General features: G+C 39.2%; 1 protein-coding gene across 1 annotated transcript in view; it reads left to right on the forward strand.

The window, feature by feature from the left end:
* Positions 1 to 1,776: 1,776 nt before the first annotated feature.
* LOC126394258 (protein shortage in chiasmata 1 ortholog) overlaps positions 1,777 to 14,386 on the forward strand; it is a 15,504-nt gene continuing 2,894 nt past the window's right edge. The window contains exons 1-23 of the mRNA XM_050050967.1: positions 1,777 to 1,882; positions 2,326 to 2,413; positions 2,525 to 2,709; positions 2,799 to 2,961; positions 3,391 to 3,496; positions 3,575 to 3,716; positions 3,810 to 3,914; positions 4,545 to 4,674; positions 4,889 to 4,983; positions 5,822 to 6,067; positions 6,160 to 6,615; positions 8,468 to 8,677; positions 8,813 to 9,001; positions 9,120 to 9,212; positions 9,671 to 9,852; positions 9,932 to 10,004; positions 10,203 to 10,272; positions 11,184 to 11,558; positions 12,164 to 12,275; positions 12,509 to 12,630; positions 12,732 to 12,819; positions 13,042 to 13,173; positions 13,453 to 13,602. Of these exons, the coding sequence (XP_049906924.1) occupies positions 1,777 to 1,882; positions 2,326 to 2,413; positions 2,525 to 2,709; positions 2,799 to 2,961; positions 3,391 to 3,496; positions 3,575 to 3,716; positions 3,810 to 3,914; positions 4,545 to 4,674; positions 4,889 to 4,983; positions 5,822 to 6,067; positions 6,160 to 6,615; positions 8,468 to 8,677; positions 8,813 to 9,001; positions 9,120 to 9,212; positions 9,671 to 9,852; positions 9,932 to 10,004; positions 10,203 to 10,272; positions 11,184 to 11,558; positions 12,164 to 12,275; positions 12,509 to 12,630; positions 12,732 to 12,819; positions 13,042 to 13,173; positions 13,453 to 13,602 (3,618 nt within the window). The remainder of the gene's footprint in view (positions 1,883 to 2,325; positions 2,414 to 2,524; positions 2,710 to 2,798; positions 2,962 to 3,390; positions 3,497 to 3,574; positions 3,717 to 3,809; positions 3,915 to 4,544; positions 4,675 to 4,888; positions 4,984 to 5,821; positions 6,068 to 6,159; positions 6,616 to 8,467; positions 8,678 to 8,812; positions 9,002 to 9,119; positions 9,213 to 9,670; positions 9,853 to 9,931; positions 10,005 to 10,202; positions 10,273 to 11,183; positions 11,559 to 12,163; positions 12,276 to 12,508; positions 12,631 to 12,731; positions 12,820 to 13,041; positions 13,174 to 13,452; positions 13,603 to 14,386) is intronic.

The following is a 14,386-nucleotide window of genomic DNA, read 5'->3' on the forward strand; positions in this document are numbered from 1 at the left end:
TGTTTTTGACACCTTGGTGACAAACTTGTAAAAATCCAAATATGGATGTTTCCCAACAACCTTTAGGAGTCTCTTAACGTGTTAACTGTCCCATGAGGCCATTCAGCAGATTTACAGGCACACAGAGGAGACAACAGCTGTTTTGTGAAACCCAGAAAAAAGACATGAGACACACCTGACCCCAAAGTCTTCTTTTTTCACTTAAGATCATCTTTGAATTGCAATATAACAGAACACGCTGTCATGTTTGATGTAGAGTAACTCATGGAGTGATTGAGTGACTCAGTGTCTGTGTTACTGTCTGATTTCATGATTTTATATCATGTTTAAGATTTGGTGACCTGGACAGGGGCAGATTTACCTGCACATGGTGCCTGCACAGATTCACTTAACATCTTCGGTGTCAGCTCTACTGATAGTTGGTGAGCAGCGTCTCCTTGTGGTTAAAAGCATTCACTGCTCCCTGCAGAAAAACAAAAACAAACGCACTTCATGGGTTTTATAAAAGTTTTACCCTCATGATGATTCCGATGCTCTCTGTATGTCTCTAAACTTTTTTTTTTTTTCAAATTCTAAATAATGTATTTACTGCATCTTGTCACTGTATGTGGAAAAATGTGAACATTATCCTCTGTACAAATACATGATTATGATACATCAACTTAAATATATACACAAGTAAAATAGTGATAATGACATAACATGTTACTAATAATGAACCGAACCTACTGTTGTGGTAATGAATAAATAAATAAAGATAAAGTAATAACCCTAAAGCAAATAATCTAATACACATACATTGTACTGAAATATATTTTAAAAAATAAAACAAAATAATAACATATCAAAAATAAATAAAATAAAATAAAAACACATAGAATAAAAATGTAACTGCTTTTTGAGCTATTGGGAATGTCACTCTACTGATAATTAGCACTTTTACACTATTGGGAAATAAAACAATTACAGCATTTTTTAAATGATTATTTTATTTCTTGTTTATTTTATTGTTTATTGATTATTACAATTAGAATTTATTTTATTTTATTATTCTAATAATAGTATTATTCTTTTCAACTCCAGTTGAAGATGCTCTACGCACGCCCTAAAGCGCATGCGTGACAGTTAAAACCCATCTTTGTAGTTCAGACAGTGAGTCTGGCTCATTAGCTCGTGATTGACACCTCACCTGTCAGAAAACGCCAAAATAAAGCGAAGTTATTATGTAAGTTTGAATTTAACCAACACGGTCTAATTATTCAAGTTATATTTGTTCAATTAATGCTGTTAATCTTAAATTTCATCGAAAAGTGTCATTAATTAAAAGTTGCTCGAAAACAAGTTAGCTAAATTTGCTATCTTACTGGTAATAGCTAGCTAAGCTAACGTTAGCTAAACAAAGCTAGCTAACGTTGCTGTTAAAGAGTTATTTTGTGATAGACTCCCTTATTTTAGTTTAGTAATAGTTACTTGTTTAGAGTGATCTATTTTAGGTTTTCATTAAGAAAAATAATGATTAAGAATTTAATATTTTCCTAAAAATATGCTAATTTATGATTGAATTGTGGTTTTTATTATATTAACAGGTGTGAAAACGACAGTTGTTTTCCAGCTCAGACTTTCTCTGCTGTCAGATTTAAAGCTCTGGATTATGTGTTTGAGGTGAGGTTGTGACTTCTTAATTTTTCCGCAGTGTTATCATTAAACCCCAAGGATAAGCTGTCCTGCCTCCCTCTTATATCTTTATTTCAGACCACCACCAGTCTAAAGGTAATGATGAACCTACTGGCACTGCCAGCACCTTACTACACTGGTACCAGTGACTTGTACCCCCACAGTGGAAAACTACCTGAAGTCACCTACAGGACACCGTGGATCAGAGGTATTCAAGTGGTCCGACCACAGAAATAATTGGTCTATTGGTCCAGCAAAGGTCAAAGAACCACCATATTTACTGGTTTTGCCACGTTTTATGTTTCAGCAAGAGGTGTTATTTTTAATTTTAACACAGTATATAGCCCAAGCTCTCTACCTTGGTCCATTGTGCACCACCTGCATCATTTGTGGGAGAAGGAAATTAAAGTGAATGGACTTTTGGACCGGGACCCATCAGTTGGGAACCACTCAGGTTTTAGTCTCTCTAAAACTAGTTTCTCTAAAAGTTATTTTCACAGCTTTTCTGCAAATTATTCATCACTCTTTGACAGATAGCTAACATAGTCCAGTAAAGTCCTACTGAAATGTAGTACATAAACACTTATTGGTATCAAACTACCCTGAAAGAGATCAACACAAAGGGTTTTTAATTGTTTTGTATTATTATAGGAAAGGTGATCTCCACCTGCAAATTCTTTGTCAGTGGTTCTGTGCTTGAAGACCTGGGCCAGAAACAAGAAGTTATTCCACCAGAAAGGTTAAAAACAGTTTCACTATGCATCAGTTTACCCTCCTTATCTTTTATTGTTTGAGTCGTACTTGCAGTTCAAGATGTATAGTTTTGATTAAAAGTTTTGTTATATTCCAGATTTACAGTGACTCTGAGTGAGGTGAAGGTGGACATGATCCCCAGCTCTAATCCTGACTCACTGAAGGATCTAGACCAGGATGAGTACATCTGCCTTTTAAAAGAGTCACAGATAAATAATCCATGTCAGGAATCATTTTTCAAGTGGACGACTGACCAGATGAAACATGAAAATGAGGACAAAGGTAACTCAACATCTGTCAGCTATTTAATTTCATCGTTCCCTCGTACAGTGGATTGTCTATTTTCACTGATCGTCTCTCCTCTGTCACAGATCTCTCCCTGCCAGAGGAGCTCATGGCTGTTGATTACCTGCCACACTTTAAGAGGCATTTACCCACACTGAAAGCCAAACTGTCCCGTCTGAGGACGCTTCCTGTGGCTGACCCTCTGCTGAGCTCAACAGGAGATGTTATCACTGAAGACGGCATATTCAGGTGTATATGTTCATCCTGACATGTGTTTCATAGTTATGTGATGAAGAGGTTGTTGCACCTTAAAATTACCAACAAGTATTAGCATCAAAATATAGTTCAAGTACCAAAAGTAAGTAGTGGTCATTATGCAGAACGCTCCAGAAATGTTGCAGCATAATACTGGTAATATTTATGATAAACATAGTGGGTTAGTGACTAAATATGTTTTCCCCTGAGGATCAATCAAGTTTTATCTTAATCTTTCATCATAATTTATTTGTTGATCTGAATCTGCAAAGTAACTAAAGGTATCAAATAAATGTAGTGGAGTAAAAAGTACTTCTACTGTTGGAGTATGAAGTAGCAGAAAATGTAAATACTCAAAGTACCAGTGCATCAAAATTGTACTTGAGTAGATTTACTAAGTTACTTTCCACTGCTGCTTTTCAGGTACTACGTGTCTTATGAAAAACCTCCTGATGTGTGCACCAGCGACATTCAATCAAGTTCACACATTCACGAGGAGTTTGGTAAAGAGTCACTGATGAAAGACGAGGTAACTAGTAATAAAAATGACAAATGTAGGAATTCTTGTGTAGGAAGACTTTAAAATTGAAAACTTTTTTCTGTGTAGTATCTGTTGTTGCCGGTTGCCATGGACACGCTGAGTCTGAGCCAAGCAAACTGCTCCGCCTTATCAAACATCTGTACTCACATGGATGTTGCTCCTGAACAGCTTGATGAGGAGCCTCCAGTCCTGGATGTGCTTCATAAAGGTTAATGATCAATATATAACTTACATAAGATAAGTACAATTGCACAGTAGGTCAGAAAGTTAACCTGATATACTAGAGTCACATTTCTCTCAGCTTCACATGTGTCAGTGTCAGTGGACATTTCCCATTATGAAGCACCAGAGGAGGCCAGTAAAGAACGCAGCATGGATGGAGGCCTGATGGAGTCAGAGCTGGCAGGTAAGAGTTACAGAGAGAAAACATAAAGAACAACATGTTAGTTTATCATGTTTGGACAGAAATCTTTTATACAGCAGCTGGTTTATATAAATCTACCACTTAATATTCAGAAATATTCAGATTGGATTACATTTTTTTTGTAATCCAATGGATTACAAGTACTAATTATAAAAATTGCCATGTAATTTGTATTCAGTAACTGACTACATTGAATATGTGCTTACATTTTGTAGATGGTTGAGGTGAAGCTATTTCATCGCTTTGTACACCGTTTGGTAGTTTAATCTATAATATTACATCATATTTGATAAATTCGTCAAACAAGTCCATACATGTCTAAATTAGATCTTAATCTGAAAAGTAACTATAAGTGTTAAATAAATCTACTAAAAAAATATGTTTCCCTCTGAAATGAAGTGGAATAGAAGTATGAAGTGGTATAAAATACAAATACTTAAGTAAAGAACACATACTCAAAATTGCACCTCTGTAAATGTACTTTTTCTTCCACTGCCCACTGATGCATCCGAATGTGGCTGAAAGACGAACCAACTGCAGCTACAACTCTTTTTCATAAGTATCTGTCAGCTGCTGCTGTAAACCTGTGATTAAACTTAATCTTCCTTTAAGGACGACTGACGCTTCTGACTGAAATGGAGCTGGACGTGAGTTTGACTCCGACTCCCAAGATAAGTCAAACGCAAATCTGTGTGTCTACATGTGACCTCCAGGAAGAAGAGATGTCAGAGCTCTGCAGACAGTAAGTGACAACATGTGGTTAAACAAGTCACAATTTATTTTCACTGAACTTACAAATAAAGAGCTAATTACCAAGTTAATGAAGAAAACTAAAATAGCTGATAGTTAAACATGGTCTCAGTTTAAATGCCAAACTCTCCTGTCACACATACAGAGGATAAATCAATAAATAAGTATGCAGAAAAGCTCTTGTAACTTATCTGATCGTCATGTAGATCTTTGGTGTCGGCCAAAGCTCAGGAAGAGATGGAGGCAGCACTTTGGATGGCGGAGAAGCATCCAAACTTTGTGGTGGGCTTTCTGTTGGCAGGTACATGTTAAGTTTTACAGGTTTATTGTTCAGTGTTTTCATGATGTTGAATCAGAGCTTATAAGATTAAAACTTCACAAATAAAAGCATGTTCAAAATTCAAGTTTACTTAATTTGTCCCTAGGGAAATTTGTCTTGGACATAAAAATATGTAAATTAATAAACAATTGTGGGGGCTGCTCCCTCACCCCCATCACTTTTATTGCTGTGTGGACTTGACTGATAAATTACCAAACCAAGCTGAGATATTGCAATTTAAGATACTATCCTAGCATGATGATATAATATAATTACCCTCTGTCCAGCCCCAAACACCCTGAGTGCAAAAAATAAAGTTGCTGTTGGATTCTAGTGGAGATACAGTACAGAATTCACATGGACAATCCATGTTATATTGCTTTTACCTCAGTCTTGAAGGGCTGTTATAAGTGTATCAAACCACCAGATGTCATCTTTTCAGCACAAACAAAAAGAAAGCTCCAAAGCCTCACAAAGTTTCATCTGTCTGAGTTTTTAGATTTTGACGAGACTTTAAATCAGGACATCTCAGCTCCTGCTGCAGTGCAACCCTGAGAAGTAGATAGTCATTTGAAGAAGATAGTTTGCTGGTGCATTATTTATTCACAGTATCAGCAAACCTTATTTTTAAACACTTTATTGTGAAATGTGTTAATTAATCACAAAATTTTGACAAATGTGAAGTGCTGTTGTAGAATTGAGTCTTTACATGTTTGATGTGGTTATTGAATCTCTAATCTTGACAGTTATAGAGACCTACAATACAAATAAATCTACAAATGATGTCATTAAATATTTAATCAGCTGTATTGTCTCACAGAGCCACATATATATGAAGCAGCTGTCAACTTCCAGCCACTGTCTGAAGCCTGTAAAGTCATGAAGTCGGAGGATCAAAGCTTCGTCTGCAGTGGTGACAAACTGCAGTTACAGGTGGAGACAGGAGCTCCACAGGTGTACTTGTGCAGCAGCCTTGAGTTCACAGAGAGCCTGAGGTGCGAGTCTCCTTCAACCAACAAGGAAAAGATGGAGGATTTCAAAAAACTGTCACTTGAACATGTGGAGAGTGAGTAGGTATTTATTTTATTAGGTTTATTAGAAGATTGGACTGAATGTGGCAGCAGATTTCTGATATCATCTCACCTCCTCTGGTTTCAGTCCCACTCAGATCCATCCTGAAGAACCCCACAAACAAAACTCAGTTACCTCTCTTGAAGAAATATGAAATTGCTGCTTTTCATGCTGAAGCTCTCGCAGACGACGCCCATCTTCAAAAAGAAACAGCTGCTGTTATGTCTCAGAACGCCTTCCTGATGCACACCATCAACACAGACAATAAGGAAGTAAAATCTACACCCAACATCAGAGATCAAGTTTCAGACAAGAGGTTTTCAGAAGTTGCAGCCATGTTTTCTGCTCGCAAGAACGGCCTCAACACAGGTAGAGATGACTACAAGGTGGAGCAGAGAGCGGCGTCCCTCAGAGACTATCCCAGAGGTCCACTGGTTAAGAGACATCCACCAGAGAAGGACTTGGATCCTCTGTCCACCTTCATGTTACTGAGATCTCAACAGACTGCTCCAGTCACCGCAACACTTCAGAGCTCAACTCCAGGTACACTGTGATAATGTGGTTGAAATGAAAACACAGATGATGCATTTATTAAGTGTATCTCCGTAAAAAAAAAAGCCTCAATATAATTTGCAACTGTAGTGTTATACATTTTTCTCCTGGTAACTTTGATGTTTTTAGTTTGTATGCTTGCTACAAAAAATATATGAATTATAGGTTAGTTGTAGGTCGGTAAAAAAAAATGATCAACATTAGCTGGACATACTATATATCAAAACCACATAGTGAAATTGATGATTTTCAGCTTAAGCCTTTATGGTACTAATAAGTCTTTGGAAACATTTTATTTTTCTATTTTGTTAAGATTTTCATCAATATTTTTGAGGGCAAAATATCTTTTTGGTCCTTTTTTAGGCAACAGAAATGTGCATTGAGGATATGATTTAGTTTTTAAACTTTGGCTCCATCTAGTGGTCATATCAAGAATGTGCCCACCAATGTTTTTTGTTTTTTTTAATGTGACTATAAAAGTCCCCACATAGTACTTGACATTATTTATGTACGTGGTTTTAAATGTTTTATTTTTATTGCTGAACAAAATTATAAATAACACAGAGCCAAAGCAATTTGTCAATCAATCAAGTTTAAGTTAATACGAATTTTGATAAATGATTAGTTGTTGCAATTTTTTAAGATAAAATCTCTGTTTTGGGCTTTTCAAATGTTAACATTCAAAGTTCTTTTTAAGTCTATAGTAAAACTGAATATATTTGGGCTTTGTACTGTTGGTAGGACAAAAGACGACATCTGAAAGGGACAGTTCACCCCGAAATCAAAAATACATATTTTTCCTCTTACCTGTAGTGCTATTATTTATCAATGAGTTGCTGAGTGTTGGAGATATCAGCTGTACAGATGTCTGCCTTCTCTTAAATATAAGGGCGGGGCGGCAGTGGCTCAGTCCATAGGGACTTGGGTTGGGAACCGGAGAGTCGCCTGTTCGAGTCCCCGTCCAGACCAAAATATGGAGCATGGACTGGTGGCTGGAGAGGGGCCAGTTCACCTTCTGGGCACCGCCAAGGTGCCCTTGAGCAAGGCACCGAACCCCCCAACCGCTCGGGGCGCCTCACCAAGGGCAGCCCCCTCACTCTGACATCTCTCCACTTTGTGCATGTATAGGTCCTGTTTGTGCATGTGTGTGTCTTTCGGACCTGTGTGTAATTGACAAGCAAGAGTGAAAACATTGAATTTCTCCTCAGGGGGATTAATAAAGTAAATAAACTTAACTTAAGAACTAGATGGCACTCGGCTAAACTCAACAGTAATGTCTCTTTCCAGGAATCATGACACGGTTACTCAAGATAATCCACAGACCTTGTTGTGAGCAGTGAACTATTTTCTCTCTATGCAGACCTGCCAACTGTATCACTGTGCAGAAGGAAGCATGCATCTACTCATGGACAAGAGGCTTGTACTTGTGACATTGTGAATTGTACACATTAATGGCTCAGCTGACCTGTGACAGTAGGTAGCTCAGTGGGCAAGGTAAGCTAGGAGTAGATGCATGGTTCCTTCTGCGTGATGATAGTTGTTTGTTGTTGTTTTTTGGGTGCTTTGTGCACCACAAACCGAGTGCCATCTAGTTAGAACTGTCCCTTCAATTGATTATGTAACTAATCAGTAGTTAAAGTGTTAAACATACTAGCATCCCCCTTACATGACTGAATTATCATGAACTTATTAAATGAAATTCAGCAGTCAGGAAAGTGGCTCCAAATGCTAACCTTTTTTTGTTTCAAGTTCAAGATACCTCATTTGAATACATAGCTTACTCTACTCATGATCTAAAGATACATTCATGCTGCACACTTTAACCTCATCCTCTTTTTATCAGAACCAAACGTGGACCAACAAACGCCTCCATCCCAGCATCATCAGCCTCCTCCAGAGAAGATGCAAAGATCAGATCAGAGGCCAAAATATATAAGCAGTGCTGTGTCTGGAAATGCTACCAGAGAGCAGAAAGCAGCTTTTCAGTCGACGGGTCAACCTGTCTGTCAGTCCATCCCTCAGGACAGCAGAGTCGTACAGGTCCAAGCTACTGGTATGACACTTTCATGCTACCTTCAGTGAAAATACACAAAACCATGTGTCTTAAATTGTCCTTTGTGGAGAAGAGCACGGTTCAGATGGTTTAGAAGTTTGTTATTTTATCCCCTGGTGTTCTCGCTCACTGCAGACAGCCAGCAGCGCGCCCACTGTGAGCTACTGGCCTTCACTCAGCCTCGTTTAAACTCTGCCAGACAGCTGGGGCTCAACTTCCCGGCATGGGGAGACTTCAGCTGCCTGGCCCCGGACCAAACACACTTCCTCCTCAAACAGCAGGAGAAGGCACTCTGCAGGACACAGAGCGAAGAGCTGGTCAGAGGTACAGAATAACATTTCATAATCCAAAAAACACATTCATTGTAGAACTAAGATATTAATTTAATAAATCTGTGTTAGAAAAGGCGTAAAGTCCCACTGCTGGTTTGTGTTGTATACAGATCAGGAGCTGCTTTTCAACCAGGCCGCTCTGATTCACGTGTTGGTGACATTCAAGGAGCTGCTGCTGAAGTGTGACCTCAGCACTGCTTTGGGTCAGTATAAACTGATGATATCTTGGTTTCAAATTGTGACTGTTTACTACTAAATACAGAAAATACACAAAGTTTAACACTTAAAATTTGCTTTAACAGGGCGGTGTGGGTGGAGTTTCACCAGAGTTGATTGACTTGACACTGCTGACAACTAAACAACTAAAAAACTCTCAAAAAGTTTTAATTTGAATTTAATTTTTGCAAAGAAATACTTTTTTTCAATTGAGTGATGCCCACTTCAGATTATTTTAACAAACTATTTCTGACTCTCTCTTTTAACCATAACTGACCATCACTCACGATATGAAGCTGAATGAAAATGAAGGGTTTTCAGGGCCTTTACACTTGTAAGGATGTTCATATTTGTGTGTGTTTAAACAAGTTCCCAACCCTAACTGTAGCATGGTGTATACAATATTGTGATGTTTCTGTGATTATTGTCTCCTCCTGCACGAAAGACTACCTGACTAAAGCAGCTGAGGCGTGTGCAGAGCAAAGTCTGAAGCAGCTGGTGAAAAGGATGCAGATCATCTTCCACCTCAGTCAAAAGAACCAGGAGTCCAACTTCAAACTGCAGGAGCTGCTGCAGCTGCTGGCTGTATGGCTGCACAGCAGGACAGGACAGAGCACTGTGGAGAAAGTCAGTTTCACAAACATCCATCACATTTCAATGTTTAACTGTGAAACACTGAGACCTGGTTGATTTTTTCTTTCTGTAGATTCTTGTCATAATATCAGTGGACTCTGATGACATCAGCTCTTTAATCATCAGCAGCTTGAGCCAAGTGACTGGTGAGCAACTCTTAGAAGAAAAGAAAAGTTTCACTAATCAGCTACAACAGCACTACTAATAAACTAAATGCCACTGTGGGAACAAGTGTTGTGGCTACATATAAACTTTTGTTAAGGAATCCAGTCAACTGATTTACATCAAATAAACACATGATCACGTATGTGTCTCAAAGTATGTTTGCTTCGTTGTCGTCTCAGGTGCTGCTGTTACTGCGATTTGTCCTGAGGAGGACAAGAGAAAACTGAATGGTGCCAGTGTGGTCAGCAGGTAAAAATGAACAGTTGGTTTTATCAGTATTTAAAAATGTACATAGGGACAAAACCAAAAATGGCGTGTGCCAAAAAATATTTAATATATATATAATATATAATTTCTGCAATCAGGCGCCCACCTCATCATCTGCGTCGCCAATTTCCCGTCTTCAAAATGTTCGTTAGCATGGGTCAAAGTTTCCCCAATTAAGTCTGTTTTTATAGATCACAAATTCTGCATGGGATGTGGCGTACCCCTCTTTCAGGCCTCGTTTCGTGCGCATGCAATGTTCATAAATGAGACCCCAGGTTATTTAAACTGGGAAAAAGGCTAAATAGAGCAGTTTATGGTAAAAAAAAAAAAAAGTGTTTTTCAGACATGGCTCATCGTTGAGGGGTTGCTAACTTAGTTGGCCAATGCAAAAACATGAATGGCTCTGTCTATAGTCAGTGTTTGGTCCGTCTGTTCTGGGCTTCTGTAGAAACATGGTGGTACAACATGGCAGACTCAGTGGATGAGGACCAGCTCCCTATGTAGATATAAACAGCTCATTCTAAGGCAATGAAAACATGCTGGTTCTTATTGTCAGGAGTATTTAAAATTAAAAAACAGAAAACATACTGAATATAAATTATTTCAGTCTTGCCAATATATTCCCCTAAATCCTACACACTGGACCTTTAATACCATGGTACTAATATGACATATACAGCAAATAATTAAAGTACTTTTTAGTTTGAGGTTGTTTTTTAAGAACAAGTAAAATCAAGTCATTCCTCATCTCACTCCTACTCTATGAGTAAGTAACAAGGGTGTTTTGATTTATGGGACTAAATGGTGATTGTTTTGCTGTGTTAAAGGAAATACTTCAAGCTGCTGTGTTATGTTGAACAAAGTGTTTTCTCACTCCCATCCTGTTCCACCAGCGTGTGCGACAGTGTGTGTGTGGTGGTGTACGAGCAGCACATAGGGCCCGACTTCCCCTGGAGCTGTTTCTCTTTGGTGGTGGAGTACAACCATCCAGGCCAGTCACCGTGGGCCACCATCTGCCTAGAGAGGAGTATAAATCATCTCACCTTCAACACCATCATCACTCACACTGGTCAGCTGCCACCAAATACACATTACTCACACAGTTGTTCAGTTATGTGTTGTTTGAATTTTTTTTTTTCTGTTAATGTGTTTTTCTCAAAAGAGGAGGAAAAAGCTTTGTGGTGCCTGGAGGACAATGTTCCAAATGTGTTGTTTGTGACAGAGGGACTTCTCAACTGTCCACTGCTGCTACAGACACTCGAGTCAGGGTAACTTTCCCCCCCCCCCACTCATCCAGTCAGTCATATTAAATGATATCCAGCTAGTAACAATGATACATACCTGAAGTTCCATTACACTGCCACATTGAGACAATACTAATTAGACATGATATTACCAAAAATCAATAGTCTGATAATTTTACGATTCATAAAATGGTTTAGTATTTTTTTTACTTACATCATTAGTCCATGGCAACCACAAACCTGCACCATAATCTACATTTTATATGATCCACTGGAAGATTATGCTGTCAGAGGTTGAAATACCGCATGCATCTTCACAGTAGTGCATGTAAAATTTGAGCTGTGCATGCAATTCTTAGCTCTACATGCAGTGGGGCATGTAACTTGGTACAACTGGCAAGTTTCACACATTAACCGTAGACTCATGCAATTGACACTTCACAGTCAATTTATTGTCTCAACTTTAGTGGTTATACAACTGTATCTCTATTATCATTTCTCATCATATCATTTAAAGAATACATCTCTCCAACACTATTTTTACAGCAGACTTTTGAAAATTTGTGTTTCTACCATATTTGCCAGTGATAAGTTATCATTTAAATACCATATTGTGTGTTGTTTTAAAGGTTTAATATAACTGTGCTGGAGAGGAGCCACCGTCCATCCCTGCAGATGCTTGGAGGGACCAATCACTACGCTGTGATCACAGTGGACGAAAGCACCGCTATCCTCATTCAGGTACAAGGGGCAGAGATACATACTGCATCCTTCAGTGCACGCACGCACACACACCCAATAAACCATTATGATGCTGAATTTGTTCCTTGTTTTATCTCCCTCTACTGAGCTTATTGGGTATTGCATGAAAATGCTGAAAAACAAAATTTCCATCTTGAAAGCAACAACTAATACTTTAACTGTGTGTGTGTGTGTGTGTGTGTGTGTGTGTGTGTGTGTGTGTGTGTGTGTAGGAGGAGGATGAGCTGTGTCAGGAGCGAGCCAGTGAGAGAGTAGTGATGAGGCTGACTGCTCTCTCGCTGCAATATAACTGCTGCTGGCTCATCCTGCACTGCAGAGACAGCCAGGAAGGAGGGTCAGTGTCCACACACATACATATGTAAATACAGTACACACACATGCATCTTGTACACAAAGGCTCACCGTCATTGCTTCTGTCCGTTGCTGTGTTGGCAGATTTACCAGCGAAGCTTTCAGCAACTTGGTGTTGATTTATTCGTCTCTGGTGCTGTTCGGCATGAAGTCAGAGGATCTAGACGTCAAGGCAGAAAACAAACATGATTTATTTCTCTGCCCTCAACTCAATATGTTCTTTCAACGAAATGTCCTTGCTGTCAAAAAATCTCAAAGTCTGAAAAGTTCACCACATCATTTAAATACAAATAGTTGTCTTCAACCAAGACTTATATTGCTCTAAACTCCACATCTTATTCTTCTATAATATAACAACAATATAAACCACTTATTCTTCGCTTGTGTTTATCAGGTGCTGATTGTGTCTGAGGTGATGGAAATAGCCAAATGGATCAGCCAGATCTGCTTCCACAGCCTGATGGCCAGTGAGAAGGATCCTCTCAGCTACCTGGACAGAGATTGGCTGACTGTGATTCCCTCAGAGGTGATCTGTACACAACAAGTTACACAGATTTGTCTGGTTCTTCTTTGGATTCATGAGCTACTTCAGCCTAACTCATGCAGTCTACTTAAAGTGTAAAATGCCTGAAGAAAGGCCTCTGCTATGGCTCCAATTTGAGCTTTGAATTCTTATTATTTATAGGTATTATTACTTAACACATATACCTTGCAACTCAACACCATAGATGGCTTTCATTTTTTCCTCCCACCCAAAACTCTTCTAATAAGAGTTGTGTGCTGCTGTTGTTTTCTGTCCCTCCAGGAGGAAAAGTGTCTGCTGAAGTTCCCATGCATTAACCCCCTGGTTGGTCAGCGCATGCTGAGGAGAGCACCATCCATCCAGTGGCTTCTGGGGGCCTCTCTGTCTCAGCTGACGGAGCAGCTCCCTGAGGTGCCACATAAAGTCCTCAAGGTGATCACAGATATATCATTATTTTTACAGCCGAAATACCTGTGACATGGATGCAGTCGATCAAAATAGTCAAAATTATTTTTCTTTCAGTCAACTGAACGACTGATCACCTAATCGTTGCAGCTCTGCTAAAAATAGCAATGCGTTTTTGCATTTCCCAAGTTTTATCAAAGTGTTATCACATAAAAAAAAAACCTAAGTGGCTTAAAGGGATAGTGCACCCAAAAATGAAAATTCAGCCATTATCTACTCACCCATATGCCGATGGAGGCCCTGGTGAAGTTTTAGAGTCCTCACATCTCTTGCGGAGATCGGTGGGGGGAGCAGCTAGCACACCTAATGGCAGACAGCGCCCCAAACTAACGTCCAAGAACACAAAATTGAATCCACAAAGTATCTCCATACTGCTCATCCGTAGTGATCCAAGTGTGCTGCAGCCGCGACATAAAAAGTTGTTTCGAAAAACGTCATATGAACTCTGTTTTTAGCCTCACTGTAGCCTGTAGCTCTGACTGCTTCTCTGTGCTCCGCGCTCACGTGTGCGCGCTTGCGTGAGACCAGCAAAAGCATGAGCTTTGCTCACCCGTGTTTACATCACGTGACACGTGCACCGCACAGGGAGACAACGTAACCACATAGCTAAAAGATAATTTGCACTACGGTCTTTTAGCAAAGGACAGCCCAACATGTCTGAAGACTTTGAAACTGAGGAGGAACAGCATTTCTTTGTTGAGCCGTATTTGTTTGAGCCCGAGTACACGGACGGAACTCAGGCTACTGGACG

The sequence above is a fragment of the Epinephelus moara genome, chromosome 8, assembly GCF_006386435.1.
Source record: "Epinephelus moara isolate mb chromosome 8, YSFRI_EMoa_1.0, whole genome shotgun sequence".
Lineage (NCBI taxonomy): Eukaryota > Metazoa > Chordata > Actinopteri > Perciformes > Serranidae > Epinephelus > Epinephelus moara.